The sequence below is a fragment of the Microcaecilia unicolor genome, chromosome 2, assembly GCF_901765095.1.
Source record: "Microcaecilia unicolor chromosome 2, aMicUni1.1, whole genome shotgun sequence".
In the NCBI taxonomy this organism is placed as follows: domain Eukaryota; kingdom Metazoa; phylum Chordata; class Amphibia; order Gymnophiona; family Siphonopidae; genus Microcaecilia; species Microcaecilia unicolor.
In genome coordinates this window covers 242,443,557-242,460,032 of record NC_044032.1, presented here as the reverse complement: position 1 = coordinate 242,460,032, position 16,476 = coordinate 242,443,557, and the positions used below count along the sequence as shown (strand labels likewise).

At 41.6% G+C, this 16,476-nt stretch overlaps 1 protein-coding gene across 1 annotated transcript in view; it reads left to right on the top strand.

Annotated features, from left to right (window-relative positions):
• Positions 1-8,161: 8,161 nt before the first annotated feature.
• Positions 8,162-16,476, top strand: part of PTAR1 (protein prenyltransferase alpha subunit repeat containing 1) — a 98,059-nt gene continuing 89,744 nt past the window's right edge. The window contains exon 1 of the mRNA XM_030193852.1: positions 8,162-8,285. Coding sequence (XP_030049712.1) covers positions 8,200-8,285 — 86 coding nt within the window. The 5' untranslated portion in view covers positions 8,162-8,199. The remainder of the gene's footprint in view (positions 8,286-16,476) is intronic.

The window sequence follows — 16,476 nt, the reverse complement described above, 5'->3', positions numbered from 1 at the left end:
CATGATGAACCCTACCAGAACACTCAAAATGGAACTCTAACCCATTCCGGTACAAAAAGGTTAAGGCACTACCTTACCGATTAAGGGTTCCAAAGAATATCATGTTTATATATCAAGTTGTGATTCTTATTATGTTAGCCTATATAAACAGTTAGTCCATATAATGTTAGTCTTACATTCTCCGTTAATCCTAACAGATGGTTTAACCATGTTAGCTAATTCTACTGTAAAATGTTAATGAAATTATGTTTGTGTATACTGAACAGTTCCTTTGTAAGACATTCATTTTATTGACAACACACTGTTGAATGTAAACCGCTGAGAACTTGTTGATGTAGCGGGTTATAAATGCCAAATTAAATTAAATAAATAATAACAGAAAAATTCCCAGCTGTGAAATGGAAGTAACAAGAGTGCAAGTGGAAATATTTGGCCAAATTATTCAGTTAAATAAACCACCTTCAAAGTTTCTATATTGGCTTTGTACTAGCAGGAGGGAAAAAAAACTGAGAGATGAAGAGGCATTGAAGGGGCCACAGAGAAAACCCAGCCATATACAGCAACGTAGTGAGAAGAAATGTTCTTACCCGACACCAAGCAGTAACCGGTATCTCTGGGCAATCCGAAACAGTCCAATTCAGTCTCCAAAGTCACATCCACAAACACTGATAGAGAATTAAGTAACCAGTTCCCATAGCATTATAAGAAAGTGTTTATTCTATCAGCGCTGAGAGACAGGGACTCGGCAATCAGATTCCCTGTATGATTTACAAGCATTATGCTGCACCTTATATAGCATTACAATATTGTGATTTCCATTAGTACAACCCAGGATAATATATATGTGGCTTGTTAGTGCAAACACATAATACTGATTAGTAACATAACACTTGCAAATCTTGTTAACTGCCCTTCAGTGAGTGATGCCCTTTAGCACTACCTATTTTGGCAGCAGGTGTATAAATGATACAGCCCACATATTCGTAGTTAGCAGAAGCTGGTCAAGAGATAGTTTAAAGAGGTCAATGTCTGACCTCTCATACCTTCGCACACCTTTTGAAGAAAACAAATTCTGCTGAAAACCAGTTTGTACTTGTATGATAGTATGTGCCAGGTATTTTACATTAGACACAGCCCTGTTATTTACATAACTTCTACATGACCACCACCTCTGTGCAGACCCCCTCCTGTATGCCTGACATGGTCTTCAGTGTGTATCACTGAATACTTTCTACCGTACTCTCCCACATTCCTTCACTGAATGACTGTACATTTATTTAGTTCATAATGGCATAAAACATAAGCCTATGATTTCCTTCAGGACCAAGAGCAAATCTACCATTCCAGCATTAAATTTCCAAAACTCATGTAAGAAGTGTGCTACCTAAGAAAAGGCAGCATGTTAAATATGCAGTGGGCCCTAGAACATCAATAATACAGATCATTACAAAGGAACTCCATTCTAATAGAATATTTGTCTTTAGTCATTCACGCAAAACACAGATAGATCCTCACCTAATACAAAATGACCATAATAAACTAAACAGAAATACCTAAACAAAACTTCAACCCCAAAAAACCTGATCACCACCAGAAAGCCAGAAATATGTTTCCCCCTGTACTGTGAGAATATAAAGATAACAGATGTCAGGGTCAGCATTAGGGGTAGGGGGCAATCAGGACAATTGCTTGGGGGCCCTAGGCCAGACAGGGCCCCAAGCCTGCATGAAAATGAAAGCAGTATAGGTCCCCTTTCAAAGTTCCACCCTGGACTCTGCCCATGTCTAAAATCGGCTTCCTACATTCTAAAATTTTTTAAAAACTTTTTAAAAATTATTTCTATTGTTGCCTGGTCATTTTGTTTTTCTGATTGTATTGGTTCCAGTCTCTGGTTTCTGTTTTCTTGTCTTCTCTAGACTCTCTTTCCAGGGTCTGCTATTTGATATTTCTTCTCTCTAAGTCCACCATCCATCTCCCCTCTGTGTCCTTATCCCTTCCTGTGTCTAGCAGCTCCCCTCTGTGTGCCTTTCGCTCTCTGTGTCCTTATTCCCCCACCCTCCCTCCGATGATCCAGTATCTTCCCATCTGGTCCTTATTTCACTCTCCCTCCCCTCACCAGCTCCACCTTACCATCTCTCCTCGAAATTTTCCTATTCCCCTGACCCACTCCCTTCCTCACAGCTGCCAACAGATCACCCTCTCTTACCAGCTTCTAACAGTGTAGAGGGACCTCAAGAGAGGAAAGGCACCATCAGAACTCTCACACATCAAGGCACTGTGGCGCTTCCCACCTCAACTACAACCCATGTACCCTTTCCAGCCTTTTCCCGCTGTCTCATGTGCTTAAGTGAATGTCATATCCTGCTTCCCTGGGGCCAGTCTTACAGCTTAACACAAAACTGACTCTGGAGCAACAGGAAATGACAAGCTTAAGTGCAGCTTCTGCTTCCAGCTCATGGGAAGTGCAGGAAGGGATATATAGCAACTTTCCATGTGAGAGATCTGATGGTACCCTTCCTCTCTTGTCCAGGGGAAAAAGGGGAGTAGATGTGTGAGGGTGGGATGTCCCAGGCACTGCAGAAAGGGAAAAGAGGTATGCAAGTAGGGAGAACTTGGTGGTCAGTAAAAAAACAGCACTTACAATGGCTGTTTTTCTGTCCTGCCACCTACTGGCCTATTCGGGAAAACTTGCCAGAAAGGGCAAATACCAGCCAGTTGGCAACATATAGTGTCACTCAGGTGCTGGACTTTTGGAAGAGGTAATGTGTACTAGATTATCCCTATTGGAAAGGCTCTATGTGGAAGTGGATCCCAGAGAGGAGAAATTAGGTGTCTGATTCAAGAAGGAATAGGTTTGCCCTAGCACAAAGCAAACCCTTTGCTCCTAAAAGGGCTGCTTATTATTGAACGAGATCGCAAACACAGATAAAGGATGAAAAGGCTGATTGAACCCAGGTTAAATCTGTGGCTGAAATCTGCCACTCGGTTTTGACTTAAATCGAAGCAGATCCTGCCCTGCCCTGCCCTGAACAGCATCCACTCCCTCCTGACCAGAAAGAGAACTTCCCTTCACCCTTCCCCCAACCAGACAGAGCACCCCCTCTCCTGGACCCACCCATGAAACCCTTCCCCCCCCCCCCCCCCCCCAGGGCCTACCTTAAACTCTAGTGGTCTATTTCCCTAACCAGAGCAGGAGTGATCCCCAGTCTCCACTATCAAAATGGCTGCCAAGACCTTCAGTGGCCGTTTCACAAGATGGCCACTGAAGATCATGACAGCCATTTTGAAACTGGAGCCAGGCAGGAGCGATTCACAGTCAGAGGGATGGACACACCTCCTCTGGAGAAAGAGGGTGGGACACAGCCCAAAGTTTTGTTTTCAGCCAAAAATAGTAACATAGTAAATGACGGCAAATAGAGACCTGAATAATCCATACAGGCTGCCCAACAATCACAGTCATTATCAATTCATGATTAAACCAACAATGAATATGATATAAAATACTTGATCATAGTCTTTCTTTGGCATTTCTGGGACATAAACTGTAGAAGTCTGCCCAGCACTATCCTTTTGTTCCAACTACTGGAGTTGCCATCAAAGCCCACTCCAGCCTATCTGAATCTGTCTTGTCATTTGCAGGACACAGACCATAAAAGTATGCCCAGCAAGCTACTGAAGTTGCTGTTGAAGCCCTGTCCAACCCATCCTAAACCGGATTGCCATATATGGGACACAGGCCGTACAAGTCTGCCAGGTGCTGGTCTTAGTTCTTCACAGCCAGCATTGGCATCTAAGCACCACTTGACATCTACACACATGCAGCCATTTAAGTTTTGGGGTTTTTTTATGCCACCCATTTATAATTAAGGATCCTTTGAGGCATATTTTCAAAGCACTTTGGGAGGCTAAGTTCCATAGGTTTCTATGGAACTTTGGGAGGCTAAGTGCTTTGAAAATAAGCCTCTTTGTGTTCATTACTACTACTACTACTTAACATTTCTAAAGCGCTACTAGGGTTACGCAGCGCTGTACAATTTACATAGAAAGACAGTCCCTGCTCAAAGAGCTTACAATATAAAGGACAAATGTACAGTTAGCCAAGTAGGGGTCATCAAATTGGGGCATTCTAGATTTCCTGAAAGGTATAAATGTTAGGTGCCGAAAGCAACATTGAAAAGGTGGGCTTTGAGTAAGGATTTGAAGATGGGTAGGGAGGGGGCTTGGCGTAAGGGCTCAGGAAGTTTATTCCAAGCATAGGGTGAGGTGAGGCAGAATCCTTTGTGTTCATCCCATGCCTTTTTGAATTTTGTCACCATTTTTTGTCTCTACCACCTCCCTCATGAGGACATTCCATGCATCGACCGCCCTCTCTGTGGAAAAGAATTTCCTGACATTACTCCTAAGTCTACCATCCCACAACCTCAATTCATGCCCTTTAGTTTTATCATTTCCCCTTCTCTGGAAAAGATTTGTTTCTATATTAGTAACTTTCAAGTATTTAAATATCTGTACCATATCTCCCCTGCCCCTTCTTTTATCTAGGGTATACATATTCAGGTCTTCCAGTCTCTTCTCATATCATTTTTGTCACCTTCCTCTGGCCCGCTTCAATTATTTTTACATCACTATTTTCAGTCAAAACTGAAATGAGGTCGAATACAGATTTCGGGTCAGTTTTGGTGCTGAAACTGAAATTCGGTCAGCCTCTAGAAGGAAGAATTTGGAGCATTGTGGTGTTTATACATATTGTACAACCTGGGACAGGACTACTTCAAAGCAGTACATGTCTTCAGTACACAGAGTTGGAGTGATTGCTTGAAGGGACCTTTAGGCAAGGGCCTTGAAGAGAAATCCCTTTCCCTTCCCCTCCGGAGAGAGAACCTGCTCCTTTGGATAAAGACAGGTGCACTGAACTAAGAGGGGATGGGATCAGGAAAAATAAAATTATGTTCTGTGGGGGTCCTGGGATTTGTATCCATCAATAAACCACCCCACAAGCTCTTTTTACTACTACTACTAATCATTTCTATAGCACTACTAGACGTACGCAGCACTGTAAACAGAGAACTCCATGGAGAATGTGGGCATTGATCCCACTGCCTCTCACATGCAAAGTGAGCGCTCTAAGCTAAATCCATTAACCAATGTCTTAAATCTTACTAGACAGGGTAATGTTAATGTTCCTTTAGCTTAGGAACTGGTTGTAGACATTGATCTTGTTAAGAGTTTTTTGAAAAAGTATTCATCTCAGTGTCATCTCAATATTTGTCCAGTGTATCTATTTAAGACTCCATCTGTTTTTTAGATTGGTTAATGGCTAAATTTTGGTCTCCAGCAAGGAATATTTCCTGATTACTTAGGCCACATTGTTTTAACTCCAATCCCCAAATATTCATTTGCTAAGAACATGGAGGCCATAGTGAGAGTTCAGTTGGTTACTTAGAAAATCATTTAGGGGTCTTTTTACTAAGCCGCGGGAAAAAATTGCACGTTTATTGGGCGCGCGCTAGGCCAGTTTTTACCACATCTACAAAAAAATGAGGGTTTTTTTAATGGGACGGGAAAAGGGCCTGTGGTAAAAATGAAACCAGTGCGCACCCAAAACCGGCCTGAGCCCTTAATGTCACCCATTGATCTAGTGGTAAAGGCTCATGCGCTACACACGCGGTGACCGGTTGGTGCGTGCCAAGTCTTGATTACCACTGGAATCAGCACGCGTAGGAGGAAATAAATAATCCAGGCATTATGGGCACATGCCAAATCTGAAATTACTACCAAGAGGGTGTGCTGGCTTGGCAGTAGTCTCATTTTGGCACGCGCTGAATGAGCATAGAGAGTATCGCAGCTTATTAAAAGGGCCCCTTTATCATTCATCCTTCTCAATCTGGATTTAGAGGAAACCACAGCACAGAGACTGTTCTGTGTTCTTTAGTAGCTATGGCTAAGATGTGGTTGAGTAAAGGGTGCCAAGTCCTACTGGTCCAATTTGATTTAACTGCAGCATTTGATGTTGTGAACCATCAGATTTTCTTATACCTACATGAGGAAATTGGTATTACAGATACAGTGTTGATTGGTTTAAAGGTTTTCTGATTTCACATAGTTACACTGTAAAAATGAATAATGCTTTTTCTGTGCCATAGTCAAATGGATATTGGGTACCCCACTGATCCCCTATGTCACCCGTTCTACTTAATGTGATGTTACTTTCTCTTGGCAGGTATTAGAAAGAAATAGGATATAACATTTTATTTATGCTGATGACATGTCTCTGTTGCTCCACATCTCTGGTCCCACATTTGACATTAGAGCACATGAGGAGTGTTGCGTTCATATTGTAGAGAAAAGGGTGTCTAGCCAAAGATTAAAATTGAATATTGAGAATAAGTTTTTCATTGCCACTCCTCAATTTCAATCTCCGTGACATCAGAGTCTGAGCATTAACATGACTGACTTGGTTTTGGAAATGTAGTTCCTGAGAATGATACTGGATAGCACTTTTTAAATTTGAAATCACTCATCTTGTCAAATAATTTTTTTTCTTTTTAAGATGCTTGTGTAGGATCCATAATTGCTTTGAATCTTCAATTTAAACTTCTGACCCAAGCATTAATCTTAAACCAACTAGATTATTGCAACTCATTTTATGCGGGTTGCAGTACTTTTCTATTGAGAAGTTGCAAACATTGCAGAACATGGCCAAGAAGTTGGTTTATTCTGTGGGCATATATGAGAGTGCAACACCTCTCTTAACTAAAGCTCTCATTGGTTACCTATTTATGCCAGGGTTAAATTCAAGATTTGTACACTGTTATTTAAGATACTCCATGGTTTAGCTCTCTATTACATATGTTATCATCTGTCCTACTTCAGAAATGCTATCAAAATTACGAGATCCTCTTGCGTTGTGTTTCCCCTCTTCCAAATGGGTTCGTTATCGGAGCATTTTGAAATCATCTTTCATGTACTTGTCTGCTAGTGTTTGGAATTGACTCCCAAAAGAATTTATTTGTGTTATAGAAAACACCTGAAAACTTGGCTCTTTCTGACATAGCTGAGTTAAGCTTTGCTGTTTTATATTACAAGCAGTGTTTGCATGTATTATTCTCTGGGTTGTTCCTAGCTCTCTTGTTTGTAATCTGTGTCGAGTTGACCAGGTTTTGCAGAATATAAGCATTTATGTCATGTCACCTCCTTCCTCATCAGTTCCAACATTTCAAAATTATTGGTGTTAAATGCATTACAAATTAATAGGGCAGCTTTAGTAATCGGGGCCCCTAGGTTTCCTATCACATTATAAAAACCACAAAATTATACTGTTTTTCATCTTCTGATTACCCATTTACTTCTCCCCCTTTCTCATTCTTCACCCACAACCTTTCTTGGCATGCCTTTATAGTTCATTTATTTATTCTGATCTTTCGCTCATACCTGACCTGATGAAGAAGGTTGTGCCTTCCAAGGCAGGTCGAAAAATATAGTTAGTCCAATGAAAAAATGTATCTCCGTATTTCTTGTTTTCTTGTTTTGTTTTATTTGTATGCATTACCCTTATAAAAAAAAATAAATATTTTTCCTGTTTTTTTTAAAAACAAAGAGCCTCTATTATCAAGCCGCGCGGCAATGCCGGCGGAGCCCATTCAACGGGAATGCACTTTGTTGGCATTCCTGCAGTGCACAAGGAACCGACAGCGCGACTTGATAAAAGAGGCCCAAAGATGCCATTCACACCTTCCCACCCTGTCAGACTGTCAAAGTAATGCTTGGATGTGTCACTCATATATACTATCTGCTACCACATTTGCTTATTTCCGATCTGACGAAGAAGGGCAACCTTCGAAAGCTAATCAAAAAATGTATTATGTCCAATAAAAAAAGGTATCATCTTATTTTCTTTTCCATGTTTTATTTTGTTTGATTTCTATTGATAACCTTAAGAGTGGACTAACAAGGCTACCACACTCCTCTAAACCGGAGAAGAAATCTTAAAAAAAAAAAACCCACAAAAACATAAAGCAAAAGCTTCAGTCCACAACTCATCTTAGAGAGGTCAGGAACAGTATCTAGCACGAAAGGGGGAGGTGCCGAGCGCTCCACCTCTCTCCAGACAGTAAACATAGCTGACCTCGGCCTGCCCCGGAAGTCGTCACCGGTTCGCTCGTTGCCGCCGCCTTCCCTGCTGGCTCGGGAAGCGCAACGATGGCCGAGCGGAAGGAGGAGGTGGATGTGTTGGTGCAACGCGTGGTACGAGACATCAACAGTGCTTTCCAGAAGAACCCCAATATGTGAGCGCGGGGGCGGAATGGATTCTGGAACGGGAGGAGGTCGGGAGGGGGGGGGGGGGTTGTTACGTCATAACCTCAGCGAGAGCGGCTTGCCGGGAGTTCCCTGGAAGCCCCTCCCCGTCGTCATCTGTACGGCTCAGCTTTTTGCGTTTTCCGTGCGCCTAATAACGGGGGTTACTTAGGTGCGTTTGCTTCATAACAGAGCGAAAAGCGCTGTAGGAGAACAGGGAAAGAACGGTTCAGTGATGGAAAACTTTATCTAAACTTTTGGTGTGTGAGTGTAAAAGCAAGGTGACTGGATGTGAGCGGTTAGTTTGTTCAGTAGCCTGATCTGCCGCCTTTCGATCACATAATAACGTGAGCGCTCTCGAGAGCGGGACTAGTGGCAGCCCCTCCCGTTAAGCTAGTTCTGTGCTGCTGTTTGTAAAAACTTGGAAACTCAGATTTAGTGCAAGATTGACATACACGCTTAGGATATAGGAACCCAGGGTTTGATGGTTTAGTGGTGTGGAGAACACTGACGAATACTAAACTGGGAACCCTCGTGGCGATCATATCTAATGATTCGAGTTTATTAAACTGTGACCTTGTTCCGATAAGTACTGAGGTACAGTTAAAAGTATAACCAGGGTCTGTGATTAGTGGTGATGTTTTATCTGTTGTCCAGGTCACATTTTGCGTAGAATTAGGGTAAATGGACATTGGGACCACTGACTGCTAATACTTTTTAAATTTCCTGGCCCAGTGGCTGCTGTTGGCCCTCCCCAGCAGACTCCTGCCTCTAGGTTTCCCTTCTGTCTCCTGGGGTCCCTGTTCTGATTCTTCCAGAAGTGCACCCCCCCCCCCTTAATACTCCATTGCTCCAGGTACATTTTCCATCTCACAGATAGTCTGCAGAGAATACCTTCTCCTGCTTTAGACGTAGTCCCCCCCTCTAGAGTGACATGTCTTATATAACCTCCCTATCAACCCACTCATTACTTTTACCTCACCCATTTCTATTCTTCTATCACCTTCTCCCACTACTCCAACCAGAGTTACACCTAATCACACTGACCACCCTTCAACATCTTCAGTCCTTCTGTGACTGTTCTCTTGTGCTTGACTGCTTAAATATTAAATGCTTTCCTTTTTGTCTATTTATATTGTAAGCTCTTTGAGCAGGGACTGTCTTCTGTGTTTGTACAGCGCTGTGTACACTTTGTAGCGCTCTAGAAATGTTAAATAGTAGTAGTAGTACAAAATACTATATAATATATAAACTGCTTTGATTGTAACTACAGGTGATTATCGCCTCTCTCACCAACCCTCTTTAACCTAATGATGATACCACTAGCCAAGCTACTAGACAATCAAAATCTTAACCCATACATATATGCAGATGATGTCACGATCTACATACTGTTCAAGCATGACCTAATGGAAATCGCCAACGAAATCAACCAAAGCTTCCAAATCATGCACTCCTGGGGCGGATGCATTTCAGCTAAAACTCAACACAGAAAAAACACAATGTCTTATACTCACCTCACAACACAACGCAAATAAATTCACCACCATATCCACCCCAGACTGCACCCTCCCCATCTCAAATAATCTGAAAATTCTGGGCGTTACCGTTGACCGATATCTCACACTTGAAAATCATGTGAAGAATAATACAATGAAGAAAATGTTTCACTCCATGTGGAAACTCAAAAGAGTAAAACCTTTCTTCTCAAGGGCCATCTTTCGCAACCTGGTACAGTCAATGGTATTAAGCCACCTGGACTACTGCAATGCACTTTTCGCTGGTTGTAAAGAACAGACCATTAAGAAACTTCAGACAGCCCAGAACACCGCAGCCAGACTCATATTTGAAAAAACAAAATATGAAACTGCAAAACCCCTAAGAAAAAAATTACACTGGCTCCCACTTAAAGAACGTACCACATTCAAGATTTGCACAATTGTTCATAAAATCATTCATGGAGATGCCCTGACCTACATGCTAGACTTCGTGGACCTGCACCTACACTTCCCCAGCTGCAAAGGATTAAAATACAAACTAACACAAGCAACCAGCTTTTCTTACATGAGTATGCAGATGTGGAATGCACTACCAACTCACTTAAAAACAACAAACGAACTAAATAGCTTCCGCAAAGCTCTGAAAACGTATCTCTTTAACAAGGCCTACTATGAGAATTCATAACTAACTACAACACGACACCTAAACACTTTCCACTCAATGTCTTATTCTACAAATCCTTGACCGGATCCTCTTGCTTTCTCTAATTTCTTTGTAACACCAATTGTATTATTGACCCTGTTATGGTGATGCCATGACAGATCTTTGTAAGCCACATTGAGCCTGCAAATAGGTGGGAAAATGTGGGATACACGTACAATAAATAATAATAAATCATTTCCCCACACCCCTAGATCCAACATCTCTTCCTTTCCTCCATCTCCTCAAACACCAAGTCCATTATCTCTCTTTTTTTCCATCTCGCCCTCTCTCTCTCCTATACCTCTATAGCAGTGATACAAACTTGGCCATAGCTTTCATTGGTGGCCCCTCCAGTTCTGCTCATGAGTCTGTCTCACTTCCTTTCCCCCACCTGGGGTTTAGTATCTGCCTCCCTTTGCTGGCCTGCCTTAAAGGTGGTCTTCTGTTGGTCCCCAGCAGCATAAGCGTTGCATATATGCTGCTGCCTGCCCTGATGCTTTTCTTCTGACCTGTCCCTGTCCTCTGATATCGGTTCCTGTTTCTGCATGGGTGGGACGGGTCAGAGGGAAAGCTTCGAACCAGGCCACAGACAGCTTATGTGCAGTGTTACTGGGGCAACCAACAGAAGACCACATTTGAGGTAGACTGGCAAGGGGGGTGGGGAGTAATGTTGAATTGCAGGTGGGCTGAGGACAGGGGTTGGAAGTTGAAGAGAGCAAAAGATGTTTGGAGTCAGGAGACACTGTAACATGATACATATTTTTTAATTGCAATTATGCATTAATTGCAGAGTTAGCTGTGATTAACTTGCAGCACTAATTGAGGTGTATTTAAATGGATGTTAATGAGGCCAGTAAGTATTCCTTCCCAATGCACAGAAGGTGATGTCTCATAACGCCAATAGGTCAGTGTGAAAAATTGTCAAGAAATCTTCTGAACTGCGGGTTTTGTCTTATTTTTACTAGTGGAAGGAGACTCCTGACAGTTTCTGTACTTAAATATGAGCCTTTCAAAAATTTAAAGTAAAAACAATTTTTGAAATGCTAATATTTAAAAGCGCAGAACAGCGCCAATGTGTGCACACAATTCTGGGTTTGTCTGGCATGGTCCTACCCTTTCGGTTTGTTAGTGTAAATTAACTATGCACATTATTTGTATATGATTTATTTGGAGCATTGCTTCGCTATTTTTTTGCATCCCTTTTGTGCCCAGATTTGAGCATTGACCTCAGAGTTAGTTGGAGCAGTAAAGGACAAAGGATTTTATTTTAAAAGTCAAAATTTGAACTTTTTTTGTTTTTAATTCTTTCCGAGGCTTTTGATATACTTAATTAGTTTTGTTTGCTGTTTTTTGTTCTTCTTTTTCTGTTTCTTTCTCATCCCTCTTTTCCTTCCCCACCAGATGCTCTCACTACAGTTCTTCTCTACCTCACCTCAACAGGAGTTCTTTCCTTATACCTGCCTCTCCTGAGTCTGATCTTCCTTCTAGTGTCCCTCTCTCTCATTTTTCCTCTTGCACCTGACCAGGCCAAACTGTGATGCAAATTATAGAACAGGGAGACTAAAGGTTTGAGGGAGGAAACTAAGGAGTCCTTTTTTTTTTTTTTTTTTTTTTTTTTTTTGTTACATTTGTACCCCGTGCTTTCCCACTCATGGCAGGCTCAATGCGGCTTACATGGGGCAATGGAGGGTTAAGTGACTTGCCCAAAGTCACAAGGAGCTGCCTGAGGTGGGAATCGAACTCAGTTCCCCAGGACCAAAGTCCACCACCCTAACCACTAGGCCACTCCTCCACTCCTTTTACTAAGCTGAATTAAAAAGTGGCCGGTGCTGAAGTCAGTGCATGGGTTTCTTGTGCGCTGCGGCCAGTTGTATTACGGCAGTAAAATGGCCACGGTTTTGGGGGGGGGGGGTTTCATGGCCACATGCTAATTTGCCCATTAGCGAGTGACAATTACCACCCTTACTGCCACAAGTTTAGGCAGTGGTAAGGGCTCCCGCTCATATCGGGTAGCGTGCAGTATTGTGCCCTTACTACCTGATTAGCATAGGCACGCCTACTCTCCTTCCCCAGGCATGTCTCCTATGCTGGAAAATAAAAATATATTTTCCAGCACGGGATTAACGCATGCTAAGCAGAACACTATCATGGGACGCCTCAGTGTATCCCGCAGTAGTGCTCTTTTAGTGTTCGGTAGGTTTACCGCGCCTTAGTAAAAGGGCTTCTAAATGAGGACTGAGAGGAGAGACTTCTTGGAAAAGATATAAAAAAGTGGAAAGGGAAGGAAATGTCAAGGAATGATGGAGGAATGAGGAAAGGAGAAGAGGCCACTATGCAGAAGAGAAGATGGAATGGGAGAAGTAACCTGAGAAAGATAGATCAAAGGGGAAAAGGAGTGAGTAGGGAGAGCAGAGGCAGGTTTGTAAGGAAAAATACCTGGGATACAGAGAGGATGTGGAAGAGAAGAGAGAACATGAACAAAATAAAATAGGGTGTTAGGGAGAGAAAAGTATTTAAATTTACAAAAAAAAAAACAGCATAATTTGACTTTTCAATAAAAGTTGGATTTTTATGCATGCTTAATTTGTATATCATTGTACAATACCCACGCTCAAATTGTTACAGAATCTCAAAAACTGAACCATATAATTTTCTAACCTGTTTGTGGTTTTTACATAGGAAATGATAGACTGAGGCATATTTTCAAAGCACTTTGGGAGGCTAAGTTCCATAGGTTTCTATGGAACTTTGGGAGGCTAAGTGCTTTGAAAATGAGCCCCTATATGATCTTTATCTGCCATCTAGTCTCCCATTCATACCATCTACTATCCCTTCTTCCTTAGAGATCCTATATGCTTGCCCCATACTTTCTTGAATTCAGCTACAGTATTCATCTCCACTAGGAGCCTGTTCCATGCATCCACTGCCCTTTCCATAAATAATTTTTGATTACTCCTATCCCCTTTCACCTTCATCCTATGCTCTACCATTTCAGAGCTTCCTTTCAACTGAAAGAGACTTACCTCCTATGCATTTATGACGAGACATTTTTAATCTCCATGGCATATCTCACCTCTCTCTCATTTCTTCCATAGTATACATATTGAAATCTTAAGTCTGTCCCCAAATGCTTTATGACAAAGATCATTGACCATTTTAGTAGTCACTGTCTGGACTGACTCCATCCTCTTTATATCTTTTTGAAGGTGCAGTCTCCAGGAATGTTCACAGTGCTCTAAATGAGGACTTACCAGAGACTTATACAGAAGCATTTTCACCACCTTATCCCTGTTCTCCATTTCTCTCCCTGTATACCTAAGCATCCACCTAACTTTCGCTGTCGCCTTTTCTACTTGTTTGGCTACCTTAAGATCATCAGATATGATCATCCCCAAGTCTCGCTTCTCTTTTGTGCACAGAAGTAATTCACTCTCTATACTGTACCATTCCCTCAGACTTTTGCAACCCAAATGCATGACCCTGCATTTTTTAGCATTAAATCTTCTCTTCCAAATTCTGGACAAGCTTTACTAGGGCCCTCCTCACGTTATCCACAGCATCAGGGGCATCTACCCTATTGCAGGTCTTGGTATCATTTACAAAGACTTCCCTTCTGCAATATTGCTTATAAAAATGTTAAAAAGAACTGATCCTTATGGTACACCATTGGTGACATACTTTTCCTCAGAGTGACTTCTGTCAACATCCCCTCAACCAGTTTATAATCCAGTTGGTCACTTTAGAGCCCATATGGAGGGCACTTGGTTTATTTATAAAACACCTATGTGGAACCATTTCAAAAGCTTTACTAAAATTTATGTATACCATATCTAGCATTCTCACCCAATCCAGTTGTCTGGTCACTTAGTTCTACCTCTAGTAAAACCATGCTGCATTGGGTCCTGCAATCCATTGGATTCCAGAAACCTCACTGTCTCCTGCCTTAGAAGCATTTCCATTAATTTTCTCAGCACAGAGGTCAGACTAACCAGCCTGTAGTTCCCAACCTCTGTGTTATTTTTGCTTTTGTGGAGCAGGACCATATGTGCCTTTCTCCAGGACTACTAGAGAACCATTGAAAAGGTCAGATAGCAGAGCTGCCAGAACTTCCTTAAGTTCCTTCAGTACCCTTGGATGTATCCCCTTTGTCAATGATCAATACTAATAACATGCAAATTTAGGCGCAATGATCAACATTATCATTGGGGGTATAATTTAAATGAGCTCGGTGGTATTTCTTGACACGCTCATGCCAGATTCCTCCAATCATCCTGTGTTGGTAAATACAAGCACTAGTATCCTCTAGCGCCCGCATTTACCTTTTGTTCATCGGGGTATCAGGGTCTACCACACTTCCATTCCTATTTTTGTTTGTCTTCTGTGGTCCTGCTTCTGATCCTTCATCTCTGAACACAAAACAGAAATATTCCGCCTTATCTTTATCACCTTCTATGTATTCCTCCTCATCACCTTTGAGTCTCACAATGCCACTTTTGCACTTCTCCTAACACTAACATATCTAAAAATTGTATTGTTCCCCCATTTTACCATATTTGGCTATTTTATTTTCTTCTGTTTGCATCTTTGCTTTCATGACTACTTTGCTAGCTTTTCTTAGCTTTTTCCAGATATTGTCACCTATTTTCCTCTTTCTGTGATCTCTTATGGTTTATAAAGACTAATCTCTTTTTCCTTAACCTTTTCAGTCACTACTTTTGAGAACCAAAGCAAACTTCTTTTCCTCACTTTTTATTTGCTTTCCTAACAAAGATTCGTTACCCTTATAATAGCTCCTTTCAGTTTTGCCCATTGCCCTTCCACTTCCCCCAGATGTTCCCATCCATCTAACAACTCCTTGAGGTACTCTCCCATCTCAACAGTTTTAATTTATTTTTTTTTTTTAATAAACCCTCTCCACATGTCTATATTGAACCATACCATCCAGTGATCACTGGATGGCAGATGATCACCCACTATAACATCAGAAGCACTCTCCCCATTCGTAAGCACTAAATCCAATATGGCTCTTCCTGCCTGGGTTCTATTATCAACTACTGGAACAGTTTTTCCTGTAGAATACGCAAGATCTCCCTACTTCTAGATGACTTTGCAACAGGGATGCCCCAATCAACATTCAGCATATTGAAATCACCTATTAGTAATACTTCCCTTTTATAGGTATATTGTGAACATCTTCAGTTTAAATCTCTGTTCATTTCTTCTGCCTGTGAAAGTGGCCTGTATCCCACACCAGTGTAAATACATTTTCCATTCTCTCTTTCCAGATTAATCCAGAGTGATTCTTTGATTACTCTGTAAGTCCTGCATTTCTGTTGCTTTAATATTTATCTTTAGCATATAACACCACTCCTCCCTTTCTTCCTACCCTGTAATGCTTCTCCATGAACCACGTCTCTGTGACTGCCACTAAATCCAAGTCAGCCTTGTCCATCACAGCCTTTAAATTCAGAATCATGTTTTCCATACTACAGGCGTTAATATACACTACTTTCCAGATGTTGCCCTTTTTCCCCATTTCTATAGAGAGATTTAATGTTTTATTGGGGGTTTTGTTGACCAGTACCCAATGATTTTAGTTTAAAACCCTCTTCAGTAGGTTGGTCAGTCTGCTTTGGAAGACCTTTCATCCTATCCTTAATATGTGGACATCATCTCTGCTCAGTAGCCCTTGGAAAATCATCCTTTTATCCAGGAAGTGATAATGCTCTCGATGCATGCACACTCTTTCCCCTCAACCTTGAGTATAGCCAAAAAAAATCAAATAATCCCTCTCTACAAATCATCAGTGAGACCTTGTGAAGTATATATTCTCAGTTTTGGTGTTCTAGGACCACAAACAGGTCTAGCTTTCAGGGTGACTAAAATGTTCAGATTGACCTTTTCCTTGGAACCTGTATATACAAATAGATCTGCTGAATGTTTATTGTGGATTCCTGAAAAACAGACCTGTTGCGGTCA